Source organism: Melospiza georgiana, chromosome 4, assembly GCF_028018845.1.
Source record: "Melospiza georgiana isolate bMelGeo1 chromosome 4, bMelGeo1.pri, whole genome shotgun sequence".
NCBI lineage: Eukaryota > Metazoa > Chordata > Aves > Passeriformes > Passerellidae > Melospiza > Melospiza georgiana.
Window position 1 is genome coordinate 65,775,409 of NC_080433.1, and position 15,549 is coordinate 65,790,957.

Sequence of the window (15,549 nt, forward strand, 5' to 3'; positions counted from 1 at the left end):
AGCAGTTCTGGGGAAACCCAGAACAGAGCAGTCAGGTCACTTTTCTCTTGATGAATCTTCTCACTGGAAGTAGGTCTTCTGTTGCTTTTCACCACAGAGATTGATATGCTGTAATCACAAGACTGGTATTTTCCTGAGCTTCCTCAAAAGATGGTCCTACTGAATGGGAAAAGTGACACTGAATTATCAGAGTGGGGCAGCCACCCAAAAAAATTTAATTTCTCCAGGTAGGCTCCATTTAAGGGGTATCTGTCCACATGTGTCATTGTTTCTGGGACCTTAAACCTGCAGAATGAGTTGGAAGCTCTTTTGTACTGAAGAAATTACTCTGTATGCTGCAAACCCGCATAGAATGAGGAGCCCATTCACTTTCTGTATTCTCAAGTTTCTGTGCTAGGCCTGTAGTAAAAAGCAAGATATTTTAGAAAATAAAAACCCCAAAAGTCAGTGCTCATCAGAACCCTCACTTATTCAAAGAAGTGTAAGAATCTGGAACTAGTTCTCAAGATAAAAAAAAAAAAAAAAAAGAAAAAAAAAAAAGAAAAAAATCTGCGTTTTACCTCCATCCATTCAAGAACGAGAGGAGATGAAATGTGAGAGTGACCAGGAAACAAACGACCTGCACAGCCTGGCACAGGGAACAGGGCAGGCAGGACCTGCCCTCTGATGGAAAGGTGGGTGCTGGCCCTGCTGCCAGGCTGGCACTGACCTGCCCCATGGTCTCTGCCCAGCCCCAGTGAGTTTGGCTTTCAAAGGTGCTGCTCCTCAGCCAGCTCATGGCTGAGCGTTATCCCTGCCCAGGGATAAAGCAAACCCACCGAGGGGCAATTCTTCTTCTTCCAATGGATTGGATCAGCAAAAGTCTAAAACAAAAGGGAAAAACTCACAATTACAGATGTGCCAATTGCCCCCATCTCCCAGCAATGCTGTCCAAGGTTGGGAGGGATAACCGTGCTGCCCTGGTGCCTCCTGGTGCCGAAGCTGGAAATGGCACATCACCTCCCTGCATCACTGCTATGTGCCACATTGGCGTGATTATCACATTCATCATAGATAATTTCATTTTGTTCAGTGCTTTAAAGCATGGAAATACATACAAATGCAGAGAAATTGGTTTTAAAATTAATTCTGAGAGTGTTTGATGGCCCTGAGATCCCCCTGCAGCTCATTGTGCAGTCCCTGCTGCAGAGCCCAGCACAGCCCCAGCAAAGCAGGGACAGCAGAGACCCTCCAGCCCTTCCTGTGCTGAAGCCTCCAAGCTGAAAGGGTTCCTTTGGACAAAGAGAGGTTAGAAAATTCTGGTTTGGGAATAAAGGTGGAAGGGGAAATTGTATCCTTTACTCTGAAACAGCCTGATCCTGAAATGCCCAGCAGCAGAGGCTGTGCTGGGAACCCTCACTCCAGTCCCACCTCATTGCCCTCAGGCACAGTCTGCACAGGAGCCTGCACACACTCATCTCCCAGCTCCCAAGGAGAGCTCAGCCTTGTCCATGGGGGCTGGATTCAATATTCACATATATAAAAGTACAAGTTTAAATGCTCCATCCAAAAATTTGGGGTTTTATTTTTGCTTTTAAGTATGCTAAAAATGTAGACCTACTCTAAAAAGGATAAAGCTTTATAAAAGCAACAGCAGCTCTGCTCCCTGTGGTTTGCAGCTAAAGAGGGAAAGCAGCTAAAGAGAGTGAATGCTCAGTTTTGAAATGGGAGGATGACAGCCTCTCTCAGCCCCAAAAACCAATGCAAACAGCAAGAGCCAATGCATTTACTGCAGGACAGTAAATACTGCACTGCCACAGTGCAAATGAAATCCTTCACCACACCTGTGCAACATCTCAGTGTTCCAAAGATCCTACCCAGCTGCAGAGACAATCACAGGATAGCCCTGCTCTCCTTGCATGGGGACACTTCTGTCCTCCAGCACCAGCTGGGGCAGGAGCACTGCCAAGATGGAGCAAAACCAGAGTGCAGTTAAGACAGGTTTTACACAGCACTTCTGGAATAAAACTGCACCTGGAGTGCAATTTTTCAGCCATTATACACTCAGAAACACAGGCTTCAAATATACTCACAGGGCTCAACAGAGATTTCAATTCAGAAATTGAAATTAGCTGACATGAGTCGTGGTTTTTCAGTTACATGATCCTAATCGTATTATCACATTTTCTCCTTTGGAAGGAAAAAGTCCTTTTCTAAATAGCTATGCTTGTGAGTCCTTGAAACCAAATATTTCAAGACCTGAAAAGCTTAATGACATCTTGAAAGTGAAATCACCTGCTGCAATTTGTTGCCCAAAGTGGCAGAAGAAATGACCAAAATAAAAGAGAAAAGCCAATGAATTTTAAAAAGCACATGGATGCTAATCTTCTGCAATAGATATAAAAAAGAAAATTGACCTGCTAGACTGCTCCTTCCTCATTCAAGCCTAATCTTAGCCAAATTCCAGCCTTGGCAAAGGCTGTGTGAGCAGTGGTGTCAGTGATGGTCCCTTGTAGGGCCTGACCCCAGTACCAACCTCTGCCCCCAGCTCACCCCTTACCTCCCTGGTTCCAAGCTGCTTGGAAAGGCTGCTTCAAACTTGCAAGGGTGGAGTAGCTGCTCAAGTGCAGCCTCCTGTGAAGCAGCCCATGCAAGAAGCTATGTGCAATCTGAATTTCACAAATGCCCACTGACTCTGAGCTCACAGCAGTGTGGTGAGCTAGGGAAGAGCAGCAATCACTCCATCATGTCCAAGGGCTTTTGCTTTCACCATGGCCAGAGGCTGAGCTGCAGCCCCCGCCCTTCTCAATGAGTCTGCACTAAGCAAAAACATTGCTCATGTTCACCTCTGCCTCAGATGAGGATTCTTCAGCAGAACCATGAGGTTCACTTCTGATGATAAAATCCAAAGTCCTCTGAGCCTCTAAAGTGAACAGAGACCATTACTGGAGAGGTTTCCACCAAAGAGCAGCATGTTACTTCTGAATTTAGCATCAGCCATCCTGGATTACTGCTGTGTCCAGTGCTTAAATCAAAAAAGGGAAGCAGAGAATATATATTAAAAAGCCTCTGTTCTGCAGGTTCTGTAGCAGACATTCATTGCATCCAGTGCCAGCTGTGCTACAAGCAGGACAAGGTTAACCTGTCCTGCTGTGAGGCACTGGCTCAGCAGCTCTCAGCAAACCTGGGATCTCACTGCCAGCTAAAATCTCAAAATTCTATACCACCAGGAGTCCTGCTCCTGCACAACTGTACTTCAGGAACAGTTACCTTCTACTACCATGCTGAAAGACAGGAATTCATTCTTGCTAATTTGCTGCAATGAAAGTTTACTATAAGCTTGAGGTGTCCTCAAAATGTACCCAGTCTTTATAAACCTATCTAATTTAGATGAAGTATTCAGCTCTTCCTAAGAGCACTCAGTTTTGAGACATGGCAAGATCCAAGCATTATCAGGTCTGTATTAAGCTTGATCCACAATAAGGAAATCCCTGTGAATTTGCATTTTTCTCAAGCACAACAATGCATTCTCCTCTTGAGGAGACAAACCAAACAGCCTCAGACCTCAGCAGTTAACAGAAAAGCAGTAAGTTGTGTGAAAACATTTAGCATTCAAGACTGTTAAGCCCCTAAGATTTGTAACTCTGTTTTATGTAAACATCTGAAGCAACTACTTAATACAGCTGAAGAATCCAAAGCATTTTTTGTAAAACTATGGAAAATGAAAAATAAGTATCTGTTGCTTGGAGTTCATTCCAAATGCTGAATTTAAACATCATCCATTCCTCTTCTAGAGTTCAAAGAACAAACATACACCTAGTGTAAAATAACATAAGTACTTTACTAAGGATAGGTACCTTTAAGTAAGGGAAAAGAAAGCATTTCACTTACACAGGAGAGATAGATTTATTATTTCAGCCATGATTTTTGTGTTAAAATTCCTGTATGTGTTACTGCTATTACAGAACACCTTAGGACATCCCTTGATACATATTAATATAAACAGCACCATACAGTCCAGCAGAATTGCACCAAACTGGCTTTAGCTTTAAACTCCTTCAGTGCTAACAGTCAAGAGCTGGGACTCTCTGCTTAACTGGCCTTATGAACCACATTTATTATAGTTTTTATTGTTCTCAGGCAGCAAATTCTCCAAAGTCCTTCAATAGACAATCCCAGGTGTCATGTTGCTGGTTCTATTTTGTCAATCTCCTCCTTCTTGGGGCTCTCCTCTCGGTTTTTGCCCTGTTGCAAGGTATACACTGATGGGCCCATCCTCAGGATCTTCCCACTGCCCAGGCACTCATCTCCCTTGTAGAACACAGCAAACTAGGAGATAAACACAGGGAGAGTCTTTTTAGCAGCTGCAAAAACCACAGTGAGCAACTTCAGGCTGTGCAAGACCTGCTGGACAGTGAGCAATTTTTATCTGTTCTGTCTAAATCTTAAAAAAAAACCCTGAAACAAACAAAAATCCCCCAATTACAGAGGATTTGTAGGCTCACGAGTGTAAATTTATAAACATGTTGGTGGAAATTTCATCATGAACTTCTACAAGGGTATCTCAAAACTCTTCAGTCACTGAGGCAGAGTGGATTGTGCTGGAAAGTTTCCATTTCAAAGATGACATATGTAACATCATCTGTGCCTTCACTTTATTTTTTCCCAAAAAACTGTGGTGGCACTTGGTAAAACATGAAGGGGGCTAAGGACTATGGCAGCAGCCCAAGGAGGTACCTGGAGCTCCCTGATGTGCTCAGCAGGTTCCTGCAGGAGAGGGGAGCCCAGCCCTCCTGCCCTGTCTCACTCCCTGGCAGTAAGAGCCTGGCTACAGGCTCAGCAGCTCCTGGCACTCGGGGGATTCTCATGCCTCCCACAAGCTCTGCCTGGATTCTTCTCAGGTGTTTTCCCTCCTGATATGTTCCACAGGCCCCCAAGTATTGGGGAGGGTGGGTGGAATGTATGCTGGGAGAAGGGATGCAGGGAATGCTTGAGAGCCAGGGTGCTGGAATGTGATGGAGGATCTGTATATTGACAGTGTTAAAGGCATCCCTTTTAGGGACAGCACCTCCTCTCAGCTCTGTCTGGGACAACTGAATTCACCAGACAGAGTCTCACTACACAGGTTTGAACACTGAACCCAGATTAAGCAGGCAATTACCAAACTAATGCCTTTCAAAATCTATTTCTTGCAAAGAACAACAGCTTCAATTTCTGCACATACAACTGATTACCAGGGATGCTTCTATGTATTTCTAAAACTTGTAAGCATCTTAGGCTATACCGATAACAACAGATCCTTTGAAACTAGAAACAATCTCCCTTAAAACAGCTGATAAACAGTCAAAATAGAGCTAACCACTCACATGCAAATAAATTAATTACTTTGCTCCAGCTAATAAAAAAGGTACTCTGATTTATTAGCCAGATAAGGTAAGGCACAAAAATGGAAGGAAAAGTACTTCTAATAACTCACCTGTCCAGGTGTGATAGCTCTTGCTGGCTTCACTAGTGTTACCCACACACTCCCATCTTGGTTTAGAGTCAGGACACAAGGCACTAGAGCAGAAAATGATCAAACACTTGACAGTTAACCATTATGTTTACATTAAAGAAGGAAAACCAAGGCTAAACAGATCTAAGTAATGATACTACTGTACAGAATTGTTTTGTGAGACACTGCAGAAACAGGAAGGCCAAGCCAAAGCCAATCCACTATTGCTGCAGAACTACACAAACACACTACCAGAGTTTCACAGACTAAGACAAAAGGAAAAGAAGGTTTGACTACCCAGTGCCATCTGGTGCCGAAATCTGAAATGACATTCCATCATCTTCTCCCTGACCAGCTCTGCCGGCGGCTCCTCTGCGATCCAGTGCACGCGGTTTGTCCGCAGCAGGTCTCTGTACAGGGCGGGGTGATCTCGTGATGGTGCCTTAAAACACATCCATTCATTTATTTATTTATTACTGATGGTTCTGCCAAAGAGCATGTGACTTGGAAAGTGATGCAGAATAAGCATCAAGCCATAGCAAAGTGAAGGCAACATGAGCAAGAAAGCAAACACTTATCAGCACTTAAATTAGGCTAAAGCAAGCCTGAATTATTTGTCAGTCTCCTGCTCCTCAGAGTCAGTCTCTCTTCTTGTATGCTCTTCCCTCCAATTGCATTTCTGCCTTCTTCAGGCTGAGTTCAGAAATCTGAACTTCTTTATCCTGTCTCAACAAGATGCTGCCTCCCTCTTCTCCAATTTCCCAAATGAACACCTCCCCAGCAAAGGCTTTGCCTTTCACAAACTTGCTGCAGTTAAAATTTTTCTTAGTGCTCCTGTCTGTTTCATCTCAATTCTCATTTGATTATGGTCCCCTGCACTAGCACATCAACAAGTAGCAGAACACCTCATTATAATCACATCAGTATCCAGGAAGCATAACAACTGCATGAACAGGAAGCAACATTATCAATGCTAGCAAGCTGCAGAACTCTGCATCACCTCATATGATTAGCCATTAACATACCAATTATTTATTATTTATCATATATGCTCTGCCTCAGTTTTCAAAATTATAAAACTGTGTCACTGACTCCTCATTCTTTGACTAGAAAAACAAAGCAGCAATATATCACAAACCATGGTAATAGACATTTTATAAACCACACCATAATAACTAAGATAAAACCCTCATGCGTTAGAGTAGAAAATGAGAGTTCAGAGATTCGCTGATTCTTTTCAGTATTTGCCCTTTGCTTTGAAAAGCTCTATGCCAAAATCTAAAACAATTTGGTGCTCATGAAAAGCCTGTTTGGAAAAGATGTTTCACATCTGCTGATGCTAGGCTAGTTGGTTCTTGTTTTCCCCAAAGGAAAGCCAAGAATTCTGCCCAAGTTAGGCCATGTTCCATACAGCAGCAGTCACAAAATGCATGCATTAGTCATTTGCAAAGCCAGTGTTAATTAACTCACCACAAAGACATCTCCAGTGCTGACATCTTTGTCTACAACAAACCAAGCATCCTTGAGCCCTGCCAGCCGAGCCCTCTGGCCTATTGTGAAGAGGAACCAACCTAAAGAAATATGAAAATGGAATGCTGCTAGCAACTTTTCATCTTTTACTCTCAGAATGACACATTAAAATCATTTCCCCAAAACTTTACCACCAAACAAAGAATAACAAACCAAGCTGTCTTAGAGAAGAGGGCCAGCCACAAACTAAACTAACATTTACTTAAAATTTCATCTGTACCTGAAATGCAAACTAAAGATTACAACTTTATTTATTTCAGTTTCAATTTGTGGGTTATCTACCATTCAGTCTCACAAGTCTCCCTCACTTTTATGTACCTGTATAACATCCTGTTATCATAAATTACTGGGGAGAAGAACTCAGTTCTGGCAGCTTGAATTGAGGACAGCAAAGGAAGAACAAACAGGAGAAAAGGAAAAGTTAAGGTGTCCATGTTTGATGAGGTCCTCCTGTGCACCCCTGAGGTGCATATTCTTCTGCAAAATTTAGGTACTAAAGAATATGGAACTGAAGCACATTCATTTTGAAGGGATTAAGTGAACAATGGTCTCTTGGTATTAAAATAACAAATACTCAGTATCAAAAGAGTAACCCTAATAATTATTTACTTTCTTGCAATATGGAACAAATATCCAAGAATCAGTTATAGATCAAGGCTCCACTGTTGTATACAGCAAATTTTCCAAGATTTAACAAACTGAGTAAAAACCTGTAGGCTCCTTTGGGATTTCCCAAAATTTGTCCCTCCAAATAGAAGTGGTATTGTTCCATTTATCTAAAATTAAGTTATGAAGGTGGGTTAGCCAATTACCTTTGTGTCTTCCCATCACCTTCTTATCTTCAATGGAAACAAAGTTACCAGGCTGAGGTTCCAAATACTAACAAAGAGGAAGAGGTAAGTCACGAGACAGCCCAAAAAAACCTCATAGCATATTTCAGATTCTGTCACTATATTCTCTCAAAGCTGAAAAACAACTCCTCAAGAAGCAAACTCTGCCCAAGCAGCTTACTGACTCCTTGATGCTGCTCTCAGAGACACGCAGGAAGGGCAGTCCCTACGAGCAGCAATTCCAGGCTTCACTTCCCCTACCATCACATATGTCAGGAGCAGCAGGACCCAGCACTTTGTCCCTCTCACATTCCAACCATTTGTCAGAGCCCGGCAGGCACAGGACTGCAGTTCACTTCTTGTGCTCCAGAAAATGAGTGACAGCTGGTAGAGGGGCAAGATGCTTCCAAGAGGCTGTGGGTGTCAGTTTTTAACTAGGCTTGTGGCTGCAAAGGGAGGTGGGACACTGCTACTTAGAGTGGGTCACAAGCTGCTTGAGATTTTTCTATAGACAGTCTTTTAAAAACTGAACACCAGAACAAAACAAAGATTGTCAAGAGATTTAGTGTTGCTTACCTCAAGAAGGAAATTTTCAAAGTTTCTTTCACCAATGAAACAGACCCCCATACTCTGAAAAAGAAACATGGAGTTGAATACACAAAAGCAGAGAAAAATATTTGAAATAATATCTATTAATAATTTGTCCAAGATTTTTTTCCCCTCCCGTGTATCCCAAACTATCCCAGGCATCTCATAAACAAATCCACAACATCTTCTGCAACACAGGCAAACATTCTATACAGAATCAGTGAGAGCTGTAAGAAGTAAGAGGAATAATAGGAAATATAACATCTGTTCAATAAATACATTAACCTTGGTGACTAGGTTGTATGTATTTTAAAACAGATGTCTCTTTCACATTAAAGTACAAAAGTAACAAAATGATACAATGATGGTCCAGCTCTTGAAAAAAACCACTTTCAGAACCAAACAGGCTTTTCTCTTCCTTCCAGTTACTGCTGACATTCTTCACTCACTCATTTACTGAGGCTGAATAATAAACATGAAAAGCAATCAAGGCAGCATCAGCAACATAATTACTGCCTGCATTACAGCTTTTAAGATCAACTCATGAAGTCTTAGCTCTCAGAGAAACATAACTCTTTTTTTTTAAAGAGTAAATGTAGACAAACAGTATGATCCAATTTCTAAAGACATATTGAGAAATAATTTTAAGTGAAGAAGCTCTTAAAAGCTATGGAGAATAAAAAAAGCTTCTCCCTTGCTGTGACAGAGGATGTTTTTCTTTAGGCTCATAGCACCCTACACATTCACCTTCACCTTCATTCTTCTGAGATACAACAGCAGACAAAATACCTGCAAGCTAAAATACACAACTAACCACAAGCTCCTAAAGTACTTTTAAGGAAGTAGCCAGCTATGAAAAATGCTTCCCAACCCATTACATTATTCTTTTTCATCAGAAATGGATGGGTTGTCCGAGGTTAAAGTTCAAAAAGTTCAAGAAAGTTGTTTTAGAGAGAAATACAAATAAAAGTGTTAAGTGTTACCATGCCTCTTTTTTCTTTAGCACATGGTGAAGGTCATGTTCTGCTGCTATCTTCTTTACAAAAGTTTTTGTTAAATCCCCTAAAGGGAAGATGGTTTTCTTCAAAGCATCCTGTGAAATCTGACTTAGAAAGAAGGTCTGGTCCTTAAAGAGGTCAGCCCCTTGAAGGAGTTTCACAGCTGCAAAGTGAAACACATAAGGCATCTCAACATAACTACTATTACTAGCTCAAATTGATTTTGTTTGATAATCAACATTTCTGATTTATTATTTTCAAATACATGTTAATAAAAACACTTGGATATTTTCTTATCACTAAAAAGATCAAGAAGATTTTGTACTATGCAGAATCCCACAAAGACTTACACTGCCTCATCTATTTCAATAGTGCATGTATCCCTGGCAAGGACATTGACAATAGAAAAAAACAGAAACAACTTTCACATTTCCTGTGAAACAGAGAATGAAGATTCAAATACCTTGGAATGTACTGCTCTTCAGAAAAACACTGTTTTGCTCTGAAATCACCCTACTAGAAATCAATGATTTGAACAATCAGTGGAGTTATTACCAATGCCCAGAGATGAGAGTCTCACCTTTTTCTTTACAATAGATGAAATCTCCTGATTACCCAGATGAAATAGAATTGGTACAGTTTTTCAATCACGTTCTGTCCCCTCTCTTTAAAATTAATAGCTCTGCTGTTTTACAAACACTATTTATGTGTTTCTGGACTCAAACACAAACTGGAGGCCAATAGTTCAGTTACAGCTGGTGATACAAAATCTCAGTCATGGGGCAAGGAAGCCCAACACAGCACACAAGATCTGCAAACCACAGTCTGGCACACGTACAGACCATAGGTCCAGCTGGGGCCACTTCAACTTTCCAGAAATAAAATTGAAACAAAGAAAGAAATAAACCCCTTTAAGTCCAGGGGTGGACAAATGAAAGCAGGGAATCTCTAATGTAAAATCATAACTGTGGCAGCTTTGCACAGCTTTAGTTTACAAGTTTTTTTCCCTTTGGGTATAGCATGCTTCTCACCATGTATCAGACATTCATCTGACTCTTAAAACAAGAAAATGTAATGCTTGACAAGCCAGGGTCATTTTCAGTAATATAAACACCCTTGTTTAGCACAAACAATCATCTACAAAGGCTGAGGTTTAATTGGTAACCATTGTGTGTAAGGTCACAAACATCCCTGATTCTGTATGTATGTACCAAATACAGTTTACATTTCTCTTTCATATGTAGGACAAAACACTAAATGAAGACACAACTTACTATTTCTAACTTCAAAACGGTTTCTGAAAAGCTTCTGTGGTCTTTTAGTATGTTTCTGTTGAAACACTTCCTCATCCTCCAGTGAGGTCCTGGCATAATGCCCAGTAGCAATTGCATCTGCTCCTATAAGGAAAGACAGAACATAAAGGCACAAACTTGAAAATCACAGTTCAAAACACAATTGCAAACACACAGTAAAACAAGCAGAAAGCAATGAAAGAAGAAAACCTAAAGAGAAGTCTTATACTGACAATAATCATACTCCCGCTATTTAAATAATGCAAACTATTCACCAGCATGCCAGCACTTGTGCTTTTGTACTTTAAGGACCACCTAAGAATGTAAAACTTAATGGTCAGGTCAATGCATGCCCCTGAAATAAATCTGTTCCTACATATGAGCAACCTAATCAGTGGAAGATGTCCCTGCCCAGGGCAGGGGAGCTGACTAGATGACCTTTAAAGCTCCCTCCCAACCTGAGCCATTCTATGATTCTTTATGTAAAAGCAACCTTAAAACCAAATACTTTGCAATGACTGACACACTCCTACAGAGATATGAGTTAGGCATGCACATGAAGTCATGTATTTCCCCACCTTTTAAAGAGTTTGTTTCCTTTAAGCATTTCCATGGCACACACTCTGTACTGACACACTTGAAAATGCCTTACCAAGGTTATCCATAGCATAATGCAGGAAGTAGTTGAATTTGATGTGCTTGTTACACAAAATATCAGGATTAGGTGTCCTTCCCAATTCATACTCTTTTAAGAGGTCACTGTAAAATAAAGACTTAAATCAGAATCATTAACATACATCATACCATCAGAAATTGGACAGTGTTCAAATATGAGAAGCTGAATCTCAGTCCCAGAGAAGACTCAGTCGCCATAAACATTTTATGTCAGAAATAAAATATCCATTAGATTTTGCTGTGCAAAAAAACAATGTTTGGAAGATTTTCTACAAAGTGCACTGAGGACAGGGTCAAATTATCACTTACAATCTTGTAACCCTGCTTTATCAAATTAATATTCCCTCTGGACAGATGGGGCTGTCCACTGCATGTATAATACTCATCTCTCAGGGATTACTTACCCTCAGAATTAAACAACCCTATTTATTTGTTCAGTGGGACACTTTGGTGGTACACACCAGGACAGTCTCAGCTGAACAGACAGTAACTTCAGCTGCAATAATGTCACCACAAGCAGTCATTCATGGGGCCTAATTTTAGACACTTTTTTCTGTCCCTTTTTTTTCCCCCTTCTAGAAATTCTACGTTTCTTGAAGTTATGTTGTAGTTGCTGCATATGTTATGTTGTGTGTTGCTGCATAATTACTTAGAAAACACTGAAATAATAACTAATGAAATTAAACCAGCATACAATGCTACCCTGAGATATCAAAAGGCCTTATCACTGCCTCATTTTGTTTGCCAGGTTGTTGTCAGCAGCCACTGCACTCAAGAAGAACTGAGGGCACAGACTGGATTTAAAAGAACAACAGCAATCCTATTATTTGGCTTTACTTTTCTCATCTGAAACAGAATCAATTCATTCTTCTTTACCATGTGACACTACATTAAAAAATAGAAAATAAAGCAACATGCTCTAACTCCCTTTTAAAAGTTCTGAATTCAACAACTCATACTAATAATTAAATCACCTGGGTCTACCCAGAGCTGCCTCACACCTGACTCTTATTGTACCCCAGGAGTTCTGCAAAGGACTCACCCCAAAGCCACCCTCACAGCAATTCAGAGCTTCTGGTAAAGCACAGAGCCAGAGAAGGGGCAATGAAGGCAATGTCTACTGGATCTCTCTGACAGAATGAACTGACACAGGCTTTGCATAAACCATGGGAAAGACGAGACCTGGAACAGTCCTCGTGATAAAAGATGCTTTATGGTGAGTAACTCATTAAAGAGAGATCCAGAGGAGGAGTAAATTTAAGATCAGTGATGACAGGAAAGAAAAAAGGATTCTGAAACAAACTAAGACACTTGTAACAGAGTGTTAGGAAACACTGTACTTACTAACACACCCCAAAAAGTTTTGTAGCACTTATTCATTCCCTTACACCAAAAAGGGAAAAATGGAGTGAACTTTCCCAGAAAAGAGCTGTTTTGCTGTTTTCTTCACTAACTGTGCAAAAGTTTGGTGCTCAGCTTGATGTCATTTCAATATGCAGTATGACCAGGTTATTCCTCAGTTTCAGGTAAGGTAATAACAGCACTACTTAAAGGGGGATGATGAAGATCAGGGAAAAAATTTTATGTACTTTTGTCCAGTACATAAAGATAAATTATGCTGTTATACCAACGTGTCCCTTCTTGTCCTACCTTCCATAAAATCTCTCAGCTTTTCCTATGTAGAACCTTGCCTAAAGTGCAACAAATTCACAGAAAATCTGAGCACCCTCTTTAGAGAATAGTTTCAGATTTGTTCTAATTTAAAGAAGCAAGGCTAGGTCACAATCATTTTGTGTTAAACTGGATTCAGCACACATTATGTAAAATGCACTGAATAAGTTACACACACAGTGACAATAACAGTACCCCATTAAATAATTTTTTTTTCAAGTTGCAGTAAGGTTGAGCCAGTACATCAGCAGCTGAAGAAAAGCAGCAACAAAGCAATTGCTAAACACTCACACAAGCAGAAATCTCTTACTAACTAAAAAAACAACATATTAAAAGCAAAATATAAATTCTGACCTTAAATACAAAAAAGAGAAAAAAAAATCCCTCAATATTTAACAGACTTCAGGGCTTTCTCTTAGCATTGATAAAACTGCAATGAATTGCCATTGCTCATTATCTGTCCATTCTTCCTTTTCATTGTAACACAATCCCACATATATATAAGTATATTATATACCACAATATATTGAAGGAGCAGCTATTGTAAATGTGTTTCTACCTGAATACTTCATTCCAGTATTCCTTCACGTAGGAAACCTGGTGAAAGGGGATATCAAGCTTCTGGCACACCCGGTAAGCATCTTCACAATCTTTGTCAACGGAGCAAGCTCCCTGCTCGTCCAGAGGGTCCCAGTTCTTCATAAACACCCCTGTCACCTGGTAGCCTATGAAATGACGGCAAGATGACTTAGAAAGTGAAGTTCTTACAGCCTGGACATAAAGTCAGTGTTCCTCAAGAATGGCTTTAGTAACTGCATCTTACCAAAGACGTGAGCAGCCCTGTGCTACGTTTTACAGTACGGTTACTGCACAGCCGGTTTTTGCTCTCGGTAATAGCTAATCCAAGCTCTGACAGCAACCTCAGGCCCCGCTAAATCCCATCTCCCGCCCGCTCTTTCGGGCCGTTCTGCCGCCCCCGCAGTGCCCGGCTCTCCGCGCTGCCCTGCCCGGCCTGGGGCCGCTCCACCGGCCCGAGGGGCGGCCGAGCGCGGGGAGGCGGCCGGACCGGGCTGCGCGGGGACCCGGAGGGGAGGCGCGGGCCCCGCAGCACGGCCCGAGCCCCACCGCCCCCGCTCCCTCCGCCCGGCCCCGGCCCCGGCCCCGGCCCCGGCCCCGGCCCGCACCTCGGCGGCGCAGCAGCAGCGCGGCCACGGCGCTGTCCACGCCGCCGGACACGGCGCAGGCCACGCGGCGCGCCCGGGCCGCCAGCATCGCCCCGCCGCCCTGCCGCCCGCCCCGCGCCCCACTGCGCCTGCGCGCCGCCACGGGCACGGCCGGGCCGGGCAGAGCAGGGCAGGGCAGGGCGGGCCGCGGGGAGCGCGCCGGGACGTGGAGGCCGCGACACCTCGGCCCCCGCCGGGCCACCCGCAACCCGCATGTCCCCGGCCCGGCCCCTCCCGCTGCCCGGAGCCGCACCGGAGTCAGACAAAGGAAAACCCAGAGGAAAATATCTCCCTTTGATTGCTTCATGTCCGTTTCCCTGAATAAGCCAGTTCATCCCAGCTGGGGGCAGCTACGACTAAAGCATCTGGCTGTAATGTGAAATACAAAGCTGTGTTTCGTGTCAGGTACATACAGGCAATGTGTGTATTTGTGATTGTAATATGTGTGCAAACTCACCATGGGACAGTTATAAAGGCGAATTCTAATAACAACTGAGAAAAATAAAGCATGGAAGAAGGCCTTTGAACCTATTTGCAATTAACCTTTATCTGTCTGAAGTTGATTTAGGAGCATTTGACTTAAAGCTTTAAGGATGTTGCTTTTTGACAGGAACTTTCTGCTTGTAAGCCTTAAAGAGTTTTGCAATAATAACCTTTTGAAGTGTAATTTTAGAATATTGCTTGTAGTAAGGATCTTTTGAAACTATAGCTTTAGAATATATAAAAAGGAAACATGCAGCTTGAGAAAAGAAGATGGACATCAACTCAAGGACTAATAGGTTTGACCACCTTGGACATCACTGTTATGAGATTTATAGTCCTTGCAATCAAAAGGTGGACCCACATCTGGAAACTGGACTTCACCAGATGAAATACTCCTTCCTTCTTTCAGAAACCAGACCACCACTACCTGGGATACTCCTTTCGGGATGTACATCCTGAAAAAAACTAAACCACAAGAGTGTATAGAATTGTGACATAAAAATTTGGAATGGAAACTGCTGATGAGTAAAAATTGGGAACAGAAACTGCTGAGAAAGCTTATGAGTACCCCTATAAATACCTGTAAGCCCCAACTATCGGTGTGCAGTTGGAGGGAAAACTTCCCCCACTGTACCCAGCACTGTATTGCTGATACTTTACCATATTAATTAATAAATTGATTGCTGCTTGAATATTGGCCTAGTCAAGCTTCTTTTTTATAACAGTAACAAGCTGTTATCTTCTCCTTGCTGTTGATTTATTCTACTGGCTTTCAATACTAAAATG

At 42.1% G+C, this 15,549-nt stretch overlaps 1 protein-coding gene across 2 annotated transcripts; it reads right to left on the minus strand.

Moving 5' to 3' along the window:
- Window positions 1–3,801: 3,801 nt before the first annotated feature.
- Window positions 3,802–15,354, minus strand: TRMU (tRNA mitochondrial 2-thiouridylase). 2 transcript variants are annotated; one of them, XM_058022651.1, is made up of 11 exons: window positions 14,534–15,354; window positions 13,617–13,782; window positions 11,364–11,470; window positions 10,694–10,816; window positions 9,410–9,582; window positions 8,410–8,463; window positions 7,816–7,882; window positions 6,944–7,044; window positions 5,771–5,915; window positions 5,456–5,538; window positions 3,802–4,308 (listed from the first exon to the last, which is right to left on the minus strand). In XM_058022651.1, exons 1-11 carry the CDS (start codon window positions 14,613–14,615, stop codon window positions 4,162–4,164), a joined length of 1,248 nt encoding a protein of 415 aa, XP_057878634.1. In that variant the 5' UTR covers window positions 14,616–15,354; the 3' UTR covers window positions 3,802–4,161. The 2 variants fall into 2 exon arrangements, with proteins under 2 accessions (XP_057878634.1, XP_057878633.1); XM_058022650.1 differs by lacking the exon at window positions 14,534–15,354 and adding an exon at window positions 14,242–14,329.
- Between the last annotated feature and the right edge of the window lie 195 nt (window positions 15,355–15,549).